This window comes from Myodes glareolus, chromosome 5 (genome assembly GCF_982192425.1).
Source record: "Myodes glareolus chromosome 5, mMyoGla1.1, whole genome shotgun sequence".
Taxonomy (NCBI): domain Eukaryota; kingdom Metazoa; phylum Chordata; class Mammalia; order Rodentia; family Cricetidae; genus Myodes; species Myodes glareolus.
The window spans coordinates 25,675,209-25,688,242 of record NC_142030.1 but is presented as its reverse complement, the minus strand read 5'-3'; the positions used below and the strand labels follow the sequence as shown (position 1 = coordinate 25,688,242).

Below are 13,034 nucleotides of genomic sequence, written 5' to 3'. Positions count from 1 at the left end.
TTGGTTGTCAACTGACTACATCTGGTATTAGCTAAAACCCAAGCAGCTGGGCACACCTGTGGAGGATTTTTTTTTCCCCTAAATTACATCATATAAAGTGGGAATACACACTTTCAATCCTGGTGTTTTGAGGTGGGAAGATCCACTTTTACCTGGGCCACACCTTCTGCTGGCAGTCTATCTAAGGGTCACACCTTCTGCTGGCAGTCTATCTAAGGGCCATGGAAGAAGAAAGCAAGCTCTTTGCCTGCTTGCCCTCACTCCCGCTGGCAAGTCCATTCCTTCACTGGTATTTAAGCCTGCTTCTTCATAATTCTGGCTTATGCTGAAGCCCAGCCGAGACATCAGCCTCATGGACTGAGCAACTACTGGATTCTTGGACCTTCCACTGGTAGACAGCCATGGTTGGTACAGCTGGACCACAGTCTTTAAGCCTTTCTAATAAACATCCTTCTATATAGAAAGAGATTCATTCTATAAGCTCTGTTCCTAATGCACCAGGGCTCCAAATGTGCCCCAGGGCCTGGCAGGAAACACCTGTCCAGGGGTTCCCTGTGACACACCAAATCTGTGGAATTCGGAAATGAGGACTAAAAAGAGTTTAACGAATGAACCAAGCTAACCCCCATAAGGCAGGTGCCATGGAGAACAAGTTATGGGGCTATGGGATTATCTTGTTCATTACCCAGAACAGTGACAACAGTGGGTTAAGCCAGCAGAAGGGACAAACGAGGCTATTCTCTCTCTTGGAAACTGAAACAGAAAGCCAGACCACCCCCTTGCCATCTCCAGTTTTCTGCCTCTGCCTCAATGGTCCCTGATTACCTACCTTCCTTCCTTCCCTCCCTCCCTCTATGAGACAGGGTCTCATGTGCCTCAAACTTGGTTGTGGATTTGTGACCTTCAACTCCTAATTCCCCTTGCCTCTGCCTCCCAGGTGCTGGGACTGCAGACATGCATGCTATGCCTAGCCAGCTGTTCCTGATTTCTGCTCATCCCTGGTTTCACAAGTCCATCAGTAAAATGTTTATCTAGCATGCATAAGGCCCTGGGCTTCATTCCAATGCTGCAAACATAAATAAGCTGAAACTTTTGCTCAAAACAAAAAATATTTTTCCAACTTGTCTGTGTACAGTGTACATGGGATGCAAAAATTAAAGATTCAGAGGAGCTGGGTGTAGCGGTACAGGCCTGTAACCCCAGTACTAGATGAAGGGTGTATGATCCAGAGTTCAAAGGCATTCTCCACTATATACTGAATTTTTAAGTCAGCCAAGACTACATGAGTTTTTTTTTTTTTTTTAAGAAAACAAAACAAAAACCACGAGCAACTCATGGCTTCCATAGTCAACTATCCAGAGCTCTGAGCTGTTATAACAGGACCAAATGAAAGCTTAGGGAAAACCTTTGGTTTGTGTTACTGTTCTCTAGAAATGGTAAAGATATTTTTTGCTTGTTTGTTTAATGTTTTAGAAACCAAGATTGAGATTTTCAATTGCTCAGCTTCACAAAGTTTGCCAATTCCTTGTATAGATCAGCATGAGAATTAGTGACAGACGAGCGACCACACAGCCCAGTGTGACTCACTGCCAACACGTATCTGTTGTTATCAGAAAGCAGGCTGCCAATAAATTCCAGCAAACTATTTTCTTATCCCCCCACACCCTCACTCTGAGGGGCCTGGTGTTCTCACAACACTTGGCAGTCCCTCAGCCAATGGTCACTCACTTTGGCTAGCAACCCCAACCACTACTAGAAATGGGTAGCTTCGGAGAACCCTAACTTGTTTACAGGAAGCTGGAAAATCTTCAAATTTAAATCAAGATGTTATCTCCCAAGATTTTTCCCAGCAGGAAAGCCCTTCCCAGTACAAACAGTTTTTTGTTACCCTTAAGATAATTACATTCTACACGCGCAGAAAACAAAGGAATGAGCAAGAATGTGGAAAGAGGGGTGAATTATTAGTATGGGAAGGAAAAATATCTGGCTTAAGTCTGAGGAAACCTTGGACAGCATGAATGGGAGGGGGCACCCTAAATAAAATAGTGAAGAGATGTGAATTCATTCATTCTTCTCCATTAAAGAGTTCAGCTAAACCACAATTCTTTTAGCTTTTCCACAGATACCAGGATATTTGGGACATAGGTACTGCTTAATACTCTGCTCGGCCCTTGATTTTGCCCCACTGGAGTCTCCATAATGAAAACAACACATGAAATTGGATCCACATGCATCCGCCCACAGCCTGGGCTCTGGTGTAGTTGGCTGTCAGGCACATGCTGGTTCTCAGCACCAGAGTAGGGGCCTCCCGCAGTCAACCTCCAGCTATTAAAACAAAGTAAACCAGCCCAGGGTCAAGGGTGCTGACACTATTTCACCCAAGAACAGTGTCCCAGCTCTCCGTACCTCAAGTTCAGTCTCCTGTCTGTTGATGTCATCCGTGGATTGATTTAACCTCTCCAGTTCTCCCTAACGAAGAGAGAGAGAGACAGATTTGAAGGATATGCCTTTCATTACTAGAGTAACTTAGTCTACACCTGGAAAATCACCCTGAATGATGACAGTTCATTCTTAAAACAGTTGTGGCTTGACTTAAAAACAAAGCATTTGGCATTTCTTCTTTTTTTATTTTTTTGAGACAGGCTTTCTTTGTAGCTTTGGAGCCTGTCCTGGAACTAGATCTTGTAGACCAGGCTGGCCTCGAACTCACAGAGCTCCGCCTGCCTCTGCCTCCCAAGTGCTGGGATTAAAGGCATGGGCCACCACCGCCCGGCACATTTGGCATTTCTAAAACCTTTTGACACTGTCCTTTTTTGACAACATCTTAAGGTCCTAGGGATTTATTTTTCCCTGAAAGGTCATTTCCCTCCAGGTGAACTAGCTGCTACAAACAGTAGGTCACCCAGGCAAAACAGCACCCTTTGCTTTAGAGAAGAACTTCGCAGAAGACCAAGCCAAGTCACAAACCCAGTGAGCCAGGCAAATTAAAGATGGACTTCCCGCACTGGCCCATCAGTGGGTCCGTCTTTCCTTATAAATGGATTTTCTTCCCTAGTTGCCCATTACTCAATCTTCCTGACAGGGGATGTTGTTGGTTAACTAGCTTTAACCCTGCTCTTTTTAAACATTTACAACCTGACATTTCGTAAGAAGTTGCCAACATGAAGTTAACTCATCTCTACTCTGAACAAAGGGTCTTGCTAACACACGCCAAAACCGCAAAATTCTGTAGACCAAACCCATGGTCTGAATTAAGAGTAGCTAAGATCTCACCGATCTTTAGTGTGTTAATTTGAAAAACCAATGAATTTAAAACGTAACCACTGAATTGAAAACAAGCTTTTCCTTCCTGTGTAGTTAAAACCAATTACCGACCCAGAAATTGCAGAACATACTGAACAGCATTTTTAAAAAAAAAAAGATTTATGGAAAGGGAATAAAAACGGATCATGGAAAGGAATTTGCTGTGCTTTCTGCTTAGGAGGGTGAAGGGGTTAAGCTGTCACTTCTGGATCTCGCTTAGAAATTGCTTTTTAATCATTTCTCCTGGAAATGGAGGCACAGAAAGCCAGGCCATTCCCTTCTCTGCCTCCACGCGTCTGCTTTGCACATCAGCTGTCCCTAGTTGGTGTTCACACCCGACCTCAAGGAAAAGCAGGGTTTTAAATAGTTTCAGGCCAAGTACAACCCGGTGGCAAGGAAGCCCTCAGTGTGTTGACAATGAACCAAAAAAGGAGGGAGGGTGCGACCAGGCATCTCTGCCAGGTGAGGGCTACGCGGCGCCGGGCACCGGTGCAGCCCACGCCGCAGGGGCAGGCGACAACCACCCGGCCCCGCTCGCACACCACGATGTCCACGTCCACGCAACCGGAGTAAAGCTGCTCCGAAACCCGGAGGCTGTGTAGCGTTCAGGGTATCGAGAGCCGCACCAAGGTACCCCGACTCCGCTCGGGGCCCCCGCCTCCCTTTTCCCTTTGTTGCAATCTGCCTGAACCGCTGGTTGCGTTGCAAGGACCCTCGGGTTGAGCCAAAGGTCTGCAGGGATCCCCCAAATAATCAGGCCACGTCCACGCGGGCACAGCAGCCTCCCGCGGGGAGATCGTGAAATGAGGTGTCCCAAGCCTCGGTGCAGGTCCTGAACCTAAACGGCCTCCACCCAGCGACCGAGGACACTCGGGGCTGCAAGGCGTGGGTCCGCGTAGACGCCGATTTCCGTGGCAGCCTTGGCCGGGTGGGGCCGTGGGCTCCTCTCCCTCGTCTTACCTGGATCCGGGGGTCCACCTCTTCCTCCTCCTCCAGGCCCTGCTCCATCCTCTCTTCCTCCTCCTCTTTCTCCTCCACCTCCCGGGCGGGTGGCGGGAGCTCTGCCGGCTCCTCAGAGCGGCTCCGCTTCAGCGCCGCGTCCATGCGGGCAGCCAAACGCTCCCAGCCGGGTCGCAGAGCGCGCGGTGGAATCTGAGCGCGCCGAGGGCCGCCTCGCCGCAGCCGGGAAGGTCTGGGCGCGCAGTGCTGCCACCCGGGTGCGCCGCCCCGCGGGTGCCGAGCGGCGGAGGAAGTGGGTGCGACCGCCCCCTGTCTGCCGCGGCCCGCAGCACAGGGCGCCCGCTTCGCCCTGGCCGCCGGATAGTCTGCCCGTCACCCGATGCTCTGTCACAAAAAGCCCAGTGCCCTGGAGTCCCTGCCATGACCACTAGGAGAGGCGCCGCCCTGTGGCTCACCAGTCCGCGCCTGGGCCGCCTGCTGTAATTAAGCAAGCTTCCCCCTGCCTCCAGTGAAGCCAATCAAGGCACGGAGGAAGTTCAGGTGATTTCCATTCTCCAAAGCTACCTTTGGAAGCCTGGGTAGGATTGTTTATGGGGTCAACCTGGGGAATTGCATCCCCTCGGTTTCCCAGAAAAGGGAACTCTACAATGATCTCACCTGTACAGCGAGTGCAGAGGCTAGCCAGCCAGCCACCGAAGAGATGTCCAAAGGCTGGGGTCCACTGCTGCAAACACAGGCATGTTCTCTTAGGGCCTACCTGGATATTCAGTCAGCACTGAGAACCCGTGGAGCTGGGGAATCTCATGGACTGGGGCAGTTTTTTAAAGAGATCACACTGCCTGTTCGTGGGTACACTTGGTCATTGTAGGAACCACGTGGTTTTCCTGCCCAGCATCAAACAAGGAACCAGAGCTCGCCTAGTGAAGTGGGCCTCACGAAAGGGCTAACAGTACAGGCGTTTCTCTGTGTAGTTGCCGGTGTCAGGGCCACTGTGAGGTAAGGAAGTACCTGGTCAGATGTCCTGAGCAAAATGGACACTTTGTGGAGGGGAGCTATGGCCCATCACATGGAATTTGGAGGACAGCTTGCTTGAGAGAGAAGTTTCCGGGACCCTATGATCAAAGTCACCTTACAAAAGTCGCTGCCGCTGGGTTTTTTCCAGAAGCAAAGGGAAGGGGTTACCCGGGGAAGGTCGCACTCCTGTCTAATGGAAACGGTGCAGGTGTGTGGCCTAGATTTATTTCTAAAGAGATCACAGCTATTCGTTGTTGGCATCTTGCTGGCAATTCTGAGAGAGATGATTTGAAGTTCTTTGCTAAAGACACAGAGGCTTTTGTTTCCAGTGATAAGGCTGGAACAAGATGGCCACCAAGGGTCAGACCCACTGTGTAGTATCTGCTCCAGGTCTCACAGGTTAAATTGGGTTTCAGTCAGGTTGTGTTCTTCTGCAGGCTCTGAGGAAGAATGACTTCCTCATTCAGTGTTGGCTAAATTCAGTCTGAGGACCCTGCTTTCTTGCTGACGGACAAGGCCGGGCACAACCCTAGGGGCTGTGTGCCCTCCTTGTCATGTGGTGGCCTTCTTCAAAGTCAGCACCCTCCCGGGATTCTCCTGTCTGGAAGAGCCTGATCCCTTTTCCCTTTTAACATTTCCCTTATTAGGTTAGAGTCTAATGACTTCCCATTCATTCACTTGCTTGTCTGAAATAACCCTAGCCCAACCATAGCCGGTTAAGTTCATTACGTAGCTGGAACTGGCCTTGAACTCCTGGTTTTCCTACCTCCAATGTGCTCGCAGTTTCTATCAGGCACTTGTTCTGTAGCCCAGGCTGACCTGGAAGTCGCTATATCGTTCATTATACAGTCACGCTGGTCTCAATCTTTTGATCTTCCTGCCTTGGCCTCTAAGGTATCCTGTCAAGGAGAGGGAGGAAGGATTGGATGAGAGCAAGGTAAGGGTTATCACAAAGGAACCCACAGAAGAAACTGGCCATCTCATGGGAGCTCACAGACTGGGCCAACAACTCGGGACCTGCCTAGGGTCTCTGCATACATCTGATGGTTGTGTGGCTTGGTCTACTTGTGGGACTCTTGGTAATGGGAGTGGGGCCTGTCCCTAAGGCTTTGGCTGGCTTTTGGGAACCTATTCCTCATACTGGGTTGCCTTGCCCAGCCTTAATACAAGGGGAGGGACTTTGTCTTGCAGCAACTTGGTATGCCATGCTTTGTTGAAACCATGGGATGCCTGCCCCTTTCTGAACAGAGGTGTAGGAGGGGTGGGTTGGGGTGGGGGGCAGCAGGTAAGTGGGAGGAGGGGAGGGGAAGAGGAGGGGATGGGAAGAGGGGGAGATGGGAAGAGGAGGGAAGGGGAAGCTATGGTCGGGATGTAAAATAAATAAAAAAATTTAATTAAAAAAACAACAACAACTACCCTGGACTTATAGATAGGGGCTCACAGAGACTGAAACAGCAACCTGGGAGCCTTCATGGGACTGACCTAAGCCCTCTTGGAAGCCCACTGGTTTCAGAAGAGAAACAGAGGAGAAGGGGTGGAGTGGGGAGAGGGCGAGGAGAGTGACCAGGAGGAGAGGAGGGAGGAGAAACTTCAGTTGGGATGTAAAAACAAATAATAAAAAAAAATAGAAAAAGAAAGAAAATCTTGGGAGTCTCTTTGCAAGGATATTAATTCCATCTGCTCAGACCTCCACTCTCCAGGCCTTATGACCTCCTAAGGCTTCGCTTCCTAAAACCATCAATTAAGAGTTAAGATATCAGCATAGGAATTTGCAGGGAACCAAATGAAAACTCCAGTCTACAACCTGAGCCAAGCCCCAGAAGGTCACAAGTTCCAGACCAGCCTGAGCCACAGAGCCAGAACATCAAAACAAAACAGCAGATGCTTGTTGTGGGACGTCAGCTTAAGGCGTGCTACGTTTGTTTATGCTGGGGAACGTTAGTTTAATGATTCAAAGATGTGTTACTTTTTTATGTTATGTTTGTTTAACTCTGCGAAGCAGTGGTTTTTGCCTGTCTAAAACACCTAATTGGTCTAGGAAAAAGATGAACAGTCAATGGAAGTCCTATGCTGTTCCGGGAGGGGTCACATTTCCATCTTCAGGAGCACAGCTGTGTTGAAAATGTTCCTCTCTTTTCCAACAAAAATGTCTTTTCTAGGCTAAACATGGTGGCACATGTCTTTAATCTCAGCAGGCTAAGAAACATTAAGAATTAGTCTTGTTTTGATTTTGGAAACAGGGTGTTACTATATAGACCAAGTGAGTTAGCCTTGCACTCACAGAGACTGTATCCTTCTGCCCCTTAAGTGCTTTGATTAAAGGGTGCACCCAGATACTATTAGTCTGTCAAACACTTAAACTTTTGTTTAGCACAAGAAATTCAAATCTTGTTCTCTCTTTCACCTTGTGAGATTTTTCATCTTGTAAGATGTCATGTTCTTCTTTTTGTCTTCTCCATCTTGTGATATCTTTATGCAAATGTTTTAATTCCTCCCTCTAGCAAAATGTTTGTATGCGCACACACACACACACACACACACACACACACACACACACTATTCTTGGAACTTAAGTGACCCACCTCTTCCCAACTTCCTTAATTTCCTTTGCTCCAATTCTTTTAAAACTAGCCAGTCTTGAAAGACTGTGAGGGTAGACCCCAGCTAAAGGGAGACACATGGTTTCTAACTGCCCTACTATAAAAACCAAGGGGCTGGCGCGATGGCTCAGCACTTGAGAACTAGCTGCTCTTCCAGATGACCCACGTTCAATTCCCAGCACCCATCTGGCAGCTTTAACAACAGGGGATCCGACGGCCTCTTCTGGGCTCTGCAGGCATTGCATGCATGTGGTGCACAGACATAAAACATGCAGGCAAAATATTCAGGTACATACTTTTTTTAAAAAGTGAACTTCTTGTCCTGAAGTGCTTGCTAGCCCAATTTGGATCTTGCTGTGTACTTTTTGCAAAAGTAATTCTGCTGAGCTACTTTCACTTTGTGTTCCTTTGTGCGACACAGGAACTGTTTATAACAGCATTCAGGTAGCAGAAGGGTCTCTGTGAGTTCGAGGCCAGCCTGGTCTATAGACTGAGTTCCAGGACAGCCAGGGCAATAAAGATAAACCATGTCTTGAAAAACAAACAAACAAACAAACAAACAAAAAACCTTTTTGTCTTTTCCTCCAAACTGTAGAAATCCTGAAGTGGGGGGCAGGGGACAAGGAGATATGACTTGTGAGCGATGTGAATGAATCCAGCTTAAGGAAACAACTCATCCAGGCAGAGGACTAACGGTAACAGCACGAGAATGCTCACATCTGGACAAATCACATCTGGAACAACTTGTCCAGGCAGGGAAGGGCTAACGGTAACAGCACGAGAATGCTCACATCTGGACAAATCAGAAAGCAGAGACGGGAACACTGGTGCTCGGCTGGCTTCTCCTTTTCCCGTGGTTCAGCTTAGGACCCCCAGCTCATGGGACAATGACCACCTACTTTCAGTGTGAGTCTTCACTCCATAGTTAGAGCTCTCTAAGAGACTCTAAGAGACCCTCACAGACTGGCCAGAGGGCTGCCTCCTAGATGATTCTAATTCCAGTCAAGTTTATAGTAAGATAGGTCATCACAAATACACACTATGGAAAATGAGGTACCACTCAGTTGTCTGTCCGTTTAGCCGTCTGACAAATACTTCTTGGGTCACTGACCACCCCAAGATGCCAGGTGACGACTGTGACCTAAAGACAGGACCTCATCACAGACAGACAGCTTATGTTCTATTACAGAGTCAGACAAAACACCCAGCGTCAGGTGTGAGCAGACCGAGACAAGGAGGTTCTATTGTGGTTAGGACATATGCGCTTACTATGCCAGGGCCCGAATGCTATGAAAAGACAAGCCACTTGTGCCGCCTTTCGGGGAAGAACACTTTAGTGATGAGAACATCATGTGCGAAAGCCCGAGATGGCAATGTGCTGGGGGAGGAGGGAGTGGGCAGAGCAGGGATGTGTGCAGCTCAGAGAGCAAGGCAAATGAAATCCAAGACCTGCCAGGGGTAGACTTTGCAGTTCCCGTCTGCCATGGTAAGGAATTCAGATTTCATCCTATTTACTTTACATACACTTGTTAATTCAAGTGCATGTGCACATGCACATGCCACGGTACACGCAGAGGTCAGAGGACACCATGCAGGAACCAGTTCTCTCCTACTACTGTGTGAGTGGAACAAACACAGGTTGTCTGGCTTGGCAGCAAATACTTGGCCTGCCCAGCCATCTCAACGGTCCTTTATTCTAAATGAATGATTGCACTCTGCCTCTAACTCTGGGGTGGGCGATATTAAGTCAGGCAGAGGAGGCACAAGGTCAGGCACAGGGCCATTCCCAGGTCACCCCCCTCAGTCAGTCCTACGGACTACAGCAGCCACGAGAGAAGCTGGCTCCCTCCATGCTGCAGCTCCTGGTCTCTCTTCTCTTCCTCTCCACCTTTAAAGAACATAACACATGGGGCTGGAGAGATGGCTCAGAAGTTAAGAACACTGGCCCCTCTTTCAGAGGATCTGGGTTCAATTCCCAGCACCCACATGGCAGCTCACAACTGTCTGTAACTCCAGTCCCAGGGAATCTGACACCTTCACACTAATGCACATGAAATAAAGTTAAATAAGTTATTTTTTTTAAAAAACAACATGACACATGGCAAGGCAGAACCAGTTTAACATACACCTTAAGCTCCTCAACAACATACATCATGCACCCATACCCACCTCCCCACACAATGGTTGGGGCTGTGCACTCAGAGGTATCTGTTTATTGCTGTGATTGTAACATCAGTGTGTTGCCAAACTGTTCTGCCCTGTGGCCACCACCCTCTAATGAGACCCTTTATTTACGTGCATACTTGCCTCTCTTTCCTTCATGTTAAGCTGTATCCATATATATATATATTTATTTACAGACATGCATATATATGCATTATATATATATAATTGGCAGGTTCTGAATATGAGGGAGAGTGTGCCTTTTTTTTCCTGAGCTTCTTTTTAAGTCAAAGTCTTACTCTAAAATTCACAGTTTGAGGCTGGTCTGAAACTCTCCATCTCCTGAGTGCTGTGTTTACAACAATCTCACCATGCCTGACTGAAGTGCCTTCTAAACATTACAGCTTAAAGTTGACTGTAAATACAGGCCAGGATCTGCTTGTATCCAGGGAGTGTAAGTATGCTAGTTTGGAGACCAGAGGGAACCTTATAAATGGGGAAAGGCGGCTTGAGAAAGACAGACATTCAAAGCAGATCCTAGAGACCAGTGAGCCCTGAAGCCAGGCTGGAAACTAGGGGGGAAAGTAGGGTGCACTTGTGAAGCAGGGGGAGTCCTTGATTAAAGGCAGGCACTAGGGCGAGGGAAGGAGGATGTTTGTGTAGGACTTGGAAAGACACCTGAGGAAGTAAACAACTGGAGTCAGGCCACCTGCACCCCAAACGCATGACTGAGTCAGAAAAGGGAAGAGCCAGACAAAAGAGCACCATTTCCAGAAGGGAATTTCCCAGAACAATCGACAATAACTGAGAAACCAATCATCTGCCTTCCTTCCTGCCCAGTTAATGAGGACATCCCCCACCCCCCTGCCCCGAACACACACTTTGCTTTGTAGGGATACGGAAGAGCTATAGCTGCAGTGTTTCCAGGGAAGAAATAACATTTTCAGGAGCCATAGCCACAGAGCAAATTCTTTCTAGAGTGGGGACAAGGTCTGATTGTACCTGGCTCTGACCTCAAACTCACAGCAATCCCCTGTCCTCAGTCTTCCAAGTGCTGGGACTGCAGTGTGAGCCACCCACTGGTGTCATGCTGTGCATGGACACCATGTCCAACAACTGAGGAAGCTCGATAAATGAACAGTGTTCACCTCAGAGAACAACTTTAAACATGAATAAACACAGCAAGACTGAGTATAGAGTTCCCTGTCTGTACCTTAGCATGGTCCCCTCTACCTCGACTCAGTCTTGAGTCAGGGCTTTGTTACTGCTACTTAAACAGGGTCTCCATATGTAGCCTAAGCTAGCTTTCAACTTATTCTGTAATTCAGACAAGCCTTGCTATTTTGACAAATCTTCTTGCCTTAGCTTCCCTCTGCTGAGATCACAGGCAGGTACTGCCATGCCAGCAAACATGTCTTTTTTTACTTGCTTGGTTTTTTTCTTTGGATACCTTTCTCCTCACAGCTGGAGGTATCCAGGATACCTCCCTTCACAGCTGGAGGTACAGCCTGACTTCCTGACCCGCCAGGACACTGTTCCCTCCAGAGCTGTAACACTTGCAGGTATAGCCTAACTTCTGACAGTCAGGATATCTTTCCCTCCAGAGCTGCAACACTTGTACTTAAGACAAACACCTTTTGCTTATTCTCAACAATACATCTGGGTGGTTGTAAGAAAACATTAGACAAGCTGGACATGGGAAATAGCCAGTTGCAATAAAGTCAACTAAGGAAACTCTGACACAAACATCCTACCAAACAATGAGACCATTGAGCAGAAAAAGCAGAGTAAAATTCCCTAAAAGCCTAGACTGGAGGATTCACCTCCACTCCCAAACACACGTTCTATCATCTCCAAAATCCCTTCATGATGGGGAGGAAAAGTTACCTTCAAGATGGATGAAAGCTGCACTGTGAGGCCAGGCACTCCCCACTGTCCGGTTGGTCTCTGCAAAATCTCACCTATTTGCCCTGGAATCATATAGAAAATTATTTGTATGATTAACGAAAATAAAACAGACCTTGTGCCAAAACTAATAATCCGAGAGTAGTTTTGCTGCCGCTCAGTCTCGTGGCCACCACAAGTACAAGCACAAGCACAGGGAGGCACTCTAAACAAAGTTGGAGCTGAATATTTTGTGAGCTAAATCACATTCTCCTGCAGTGAACAGCAGAGTGGGACTCACTAGTAAGGCTGTAGAAGAATCTTGACCAGAATCCAAATGATCACATTATCTAAAACTCCATCACTTGGATCCCACTCCTAATCAAAGCAAACTCACCCAAGACTTCAAGGCCCTCCAAACTGTTCATCTTGATCTGTGACACTATCGTTCTACCAGCTACTAGCTTTGGTTCAATAATTATAATAATCAGATAGACCCATGGTAGTAGATTATCGCTTCTGTTCCTTCCCAAAGATGGGATGTAGTTTCGCACAAAAGACATAACCTTTAGTATTAATTCAAATCCTCATTTCCTATATACAGTCTCCAAATGGCATGGCCTTTTGAAGTGTTCACTTCAAACATGCATTCTGAATGGACCAGCATAATTTAATTGCTAGGACCTCAAAATAAAACTCATTGAGTGTTGTACATTTTTTAAAGATTTATTATTAATTATGTATACAACGTCTGCCTGCATGTATCCCTGCAGGCCAGAAGAGGGCACCAGATCTCATCATAGATGGTTGTGAGCCACCATGTGGTTGCTGGGAATTGAACTGAGGACCTCTGGAAGAACAATCAGTGTTCTTAACCTCTGAGCCATCTCTCAGTCCCGAGTGTTGTACATTTTAAGAAATTCATGGGGTTGGGGAGACGGCTTAGTGGTAGAGCCCTAGCTGTGCAAGCATGGGATCTAAATTTGCACCCTGTGGTGGTGGTGGTGCAGAGAGATCCTCAGAGCTTGCTGGCCAGTCAGTTTACCTGGTGGACACTCTAGGGTCACTGAGATGCCCTAGCTCAAAAACCAATCTGGAGAGCAACTATAG

The 13,034-nt window shown here is 47.5% G+C and overlaps 1 protein-coding gene across 1 annotated transcript in view; it reads right to left on the bottom strand.

Moving 5' to 3' along the window:
- Sh3bp5 (SH3 domain binding protein 5) overlaps positions 1–4,503 on the bottom strand; it is a 65,622-nt gene extending 61,119 nt beyond the window's left edge. Inside the window, exons 1-2 of the mRNA XM_048421068.3 lie at positions 4,264–4,503; positions 2,407–2,469 (exon numbers count right to left, since the gene is read on the bottom strand). Of these exons, the coding sequence (XP_048277025.1) occupies positions 2,407–2,469; positions 4,264–4,407 (207 nt within the window). The 5' untranslated portion in view covers positions 4,408–4,503. The remainder of the gene's footprint in view (positions 1–2,406; positions 2,470–4,263) is intronic.
- Positions 4,504–13,034: the final 8,531 nt, after the last annotated feature.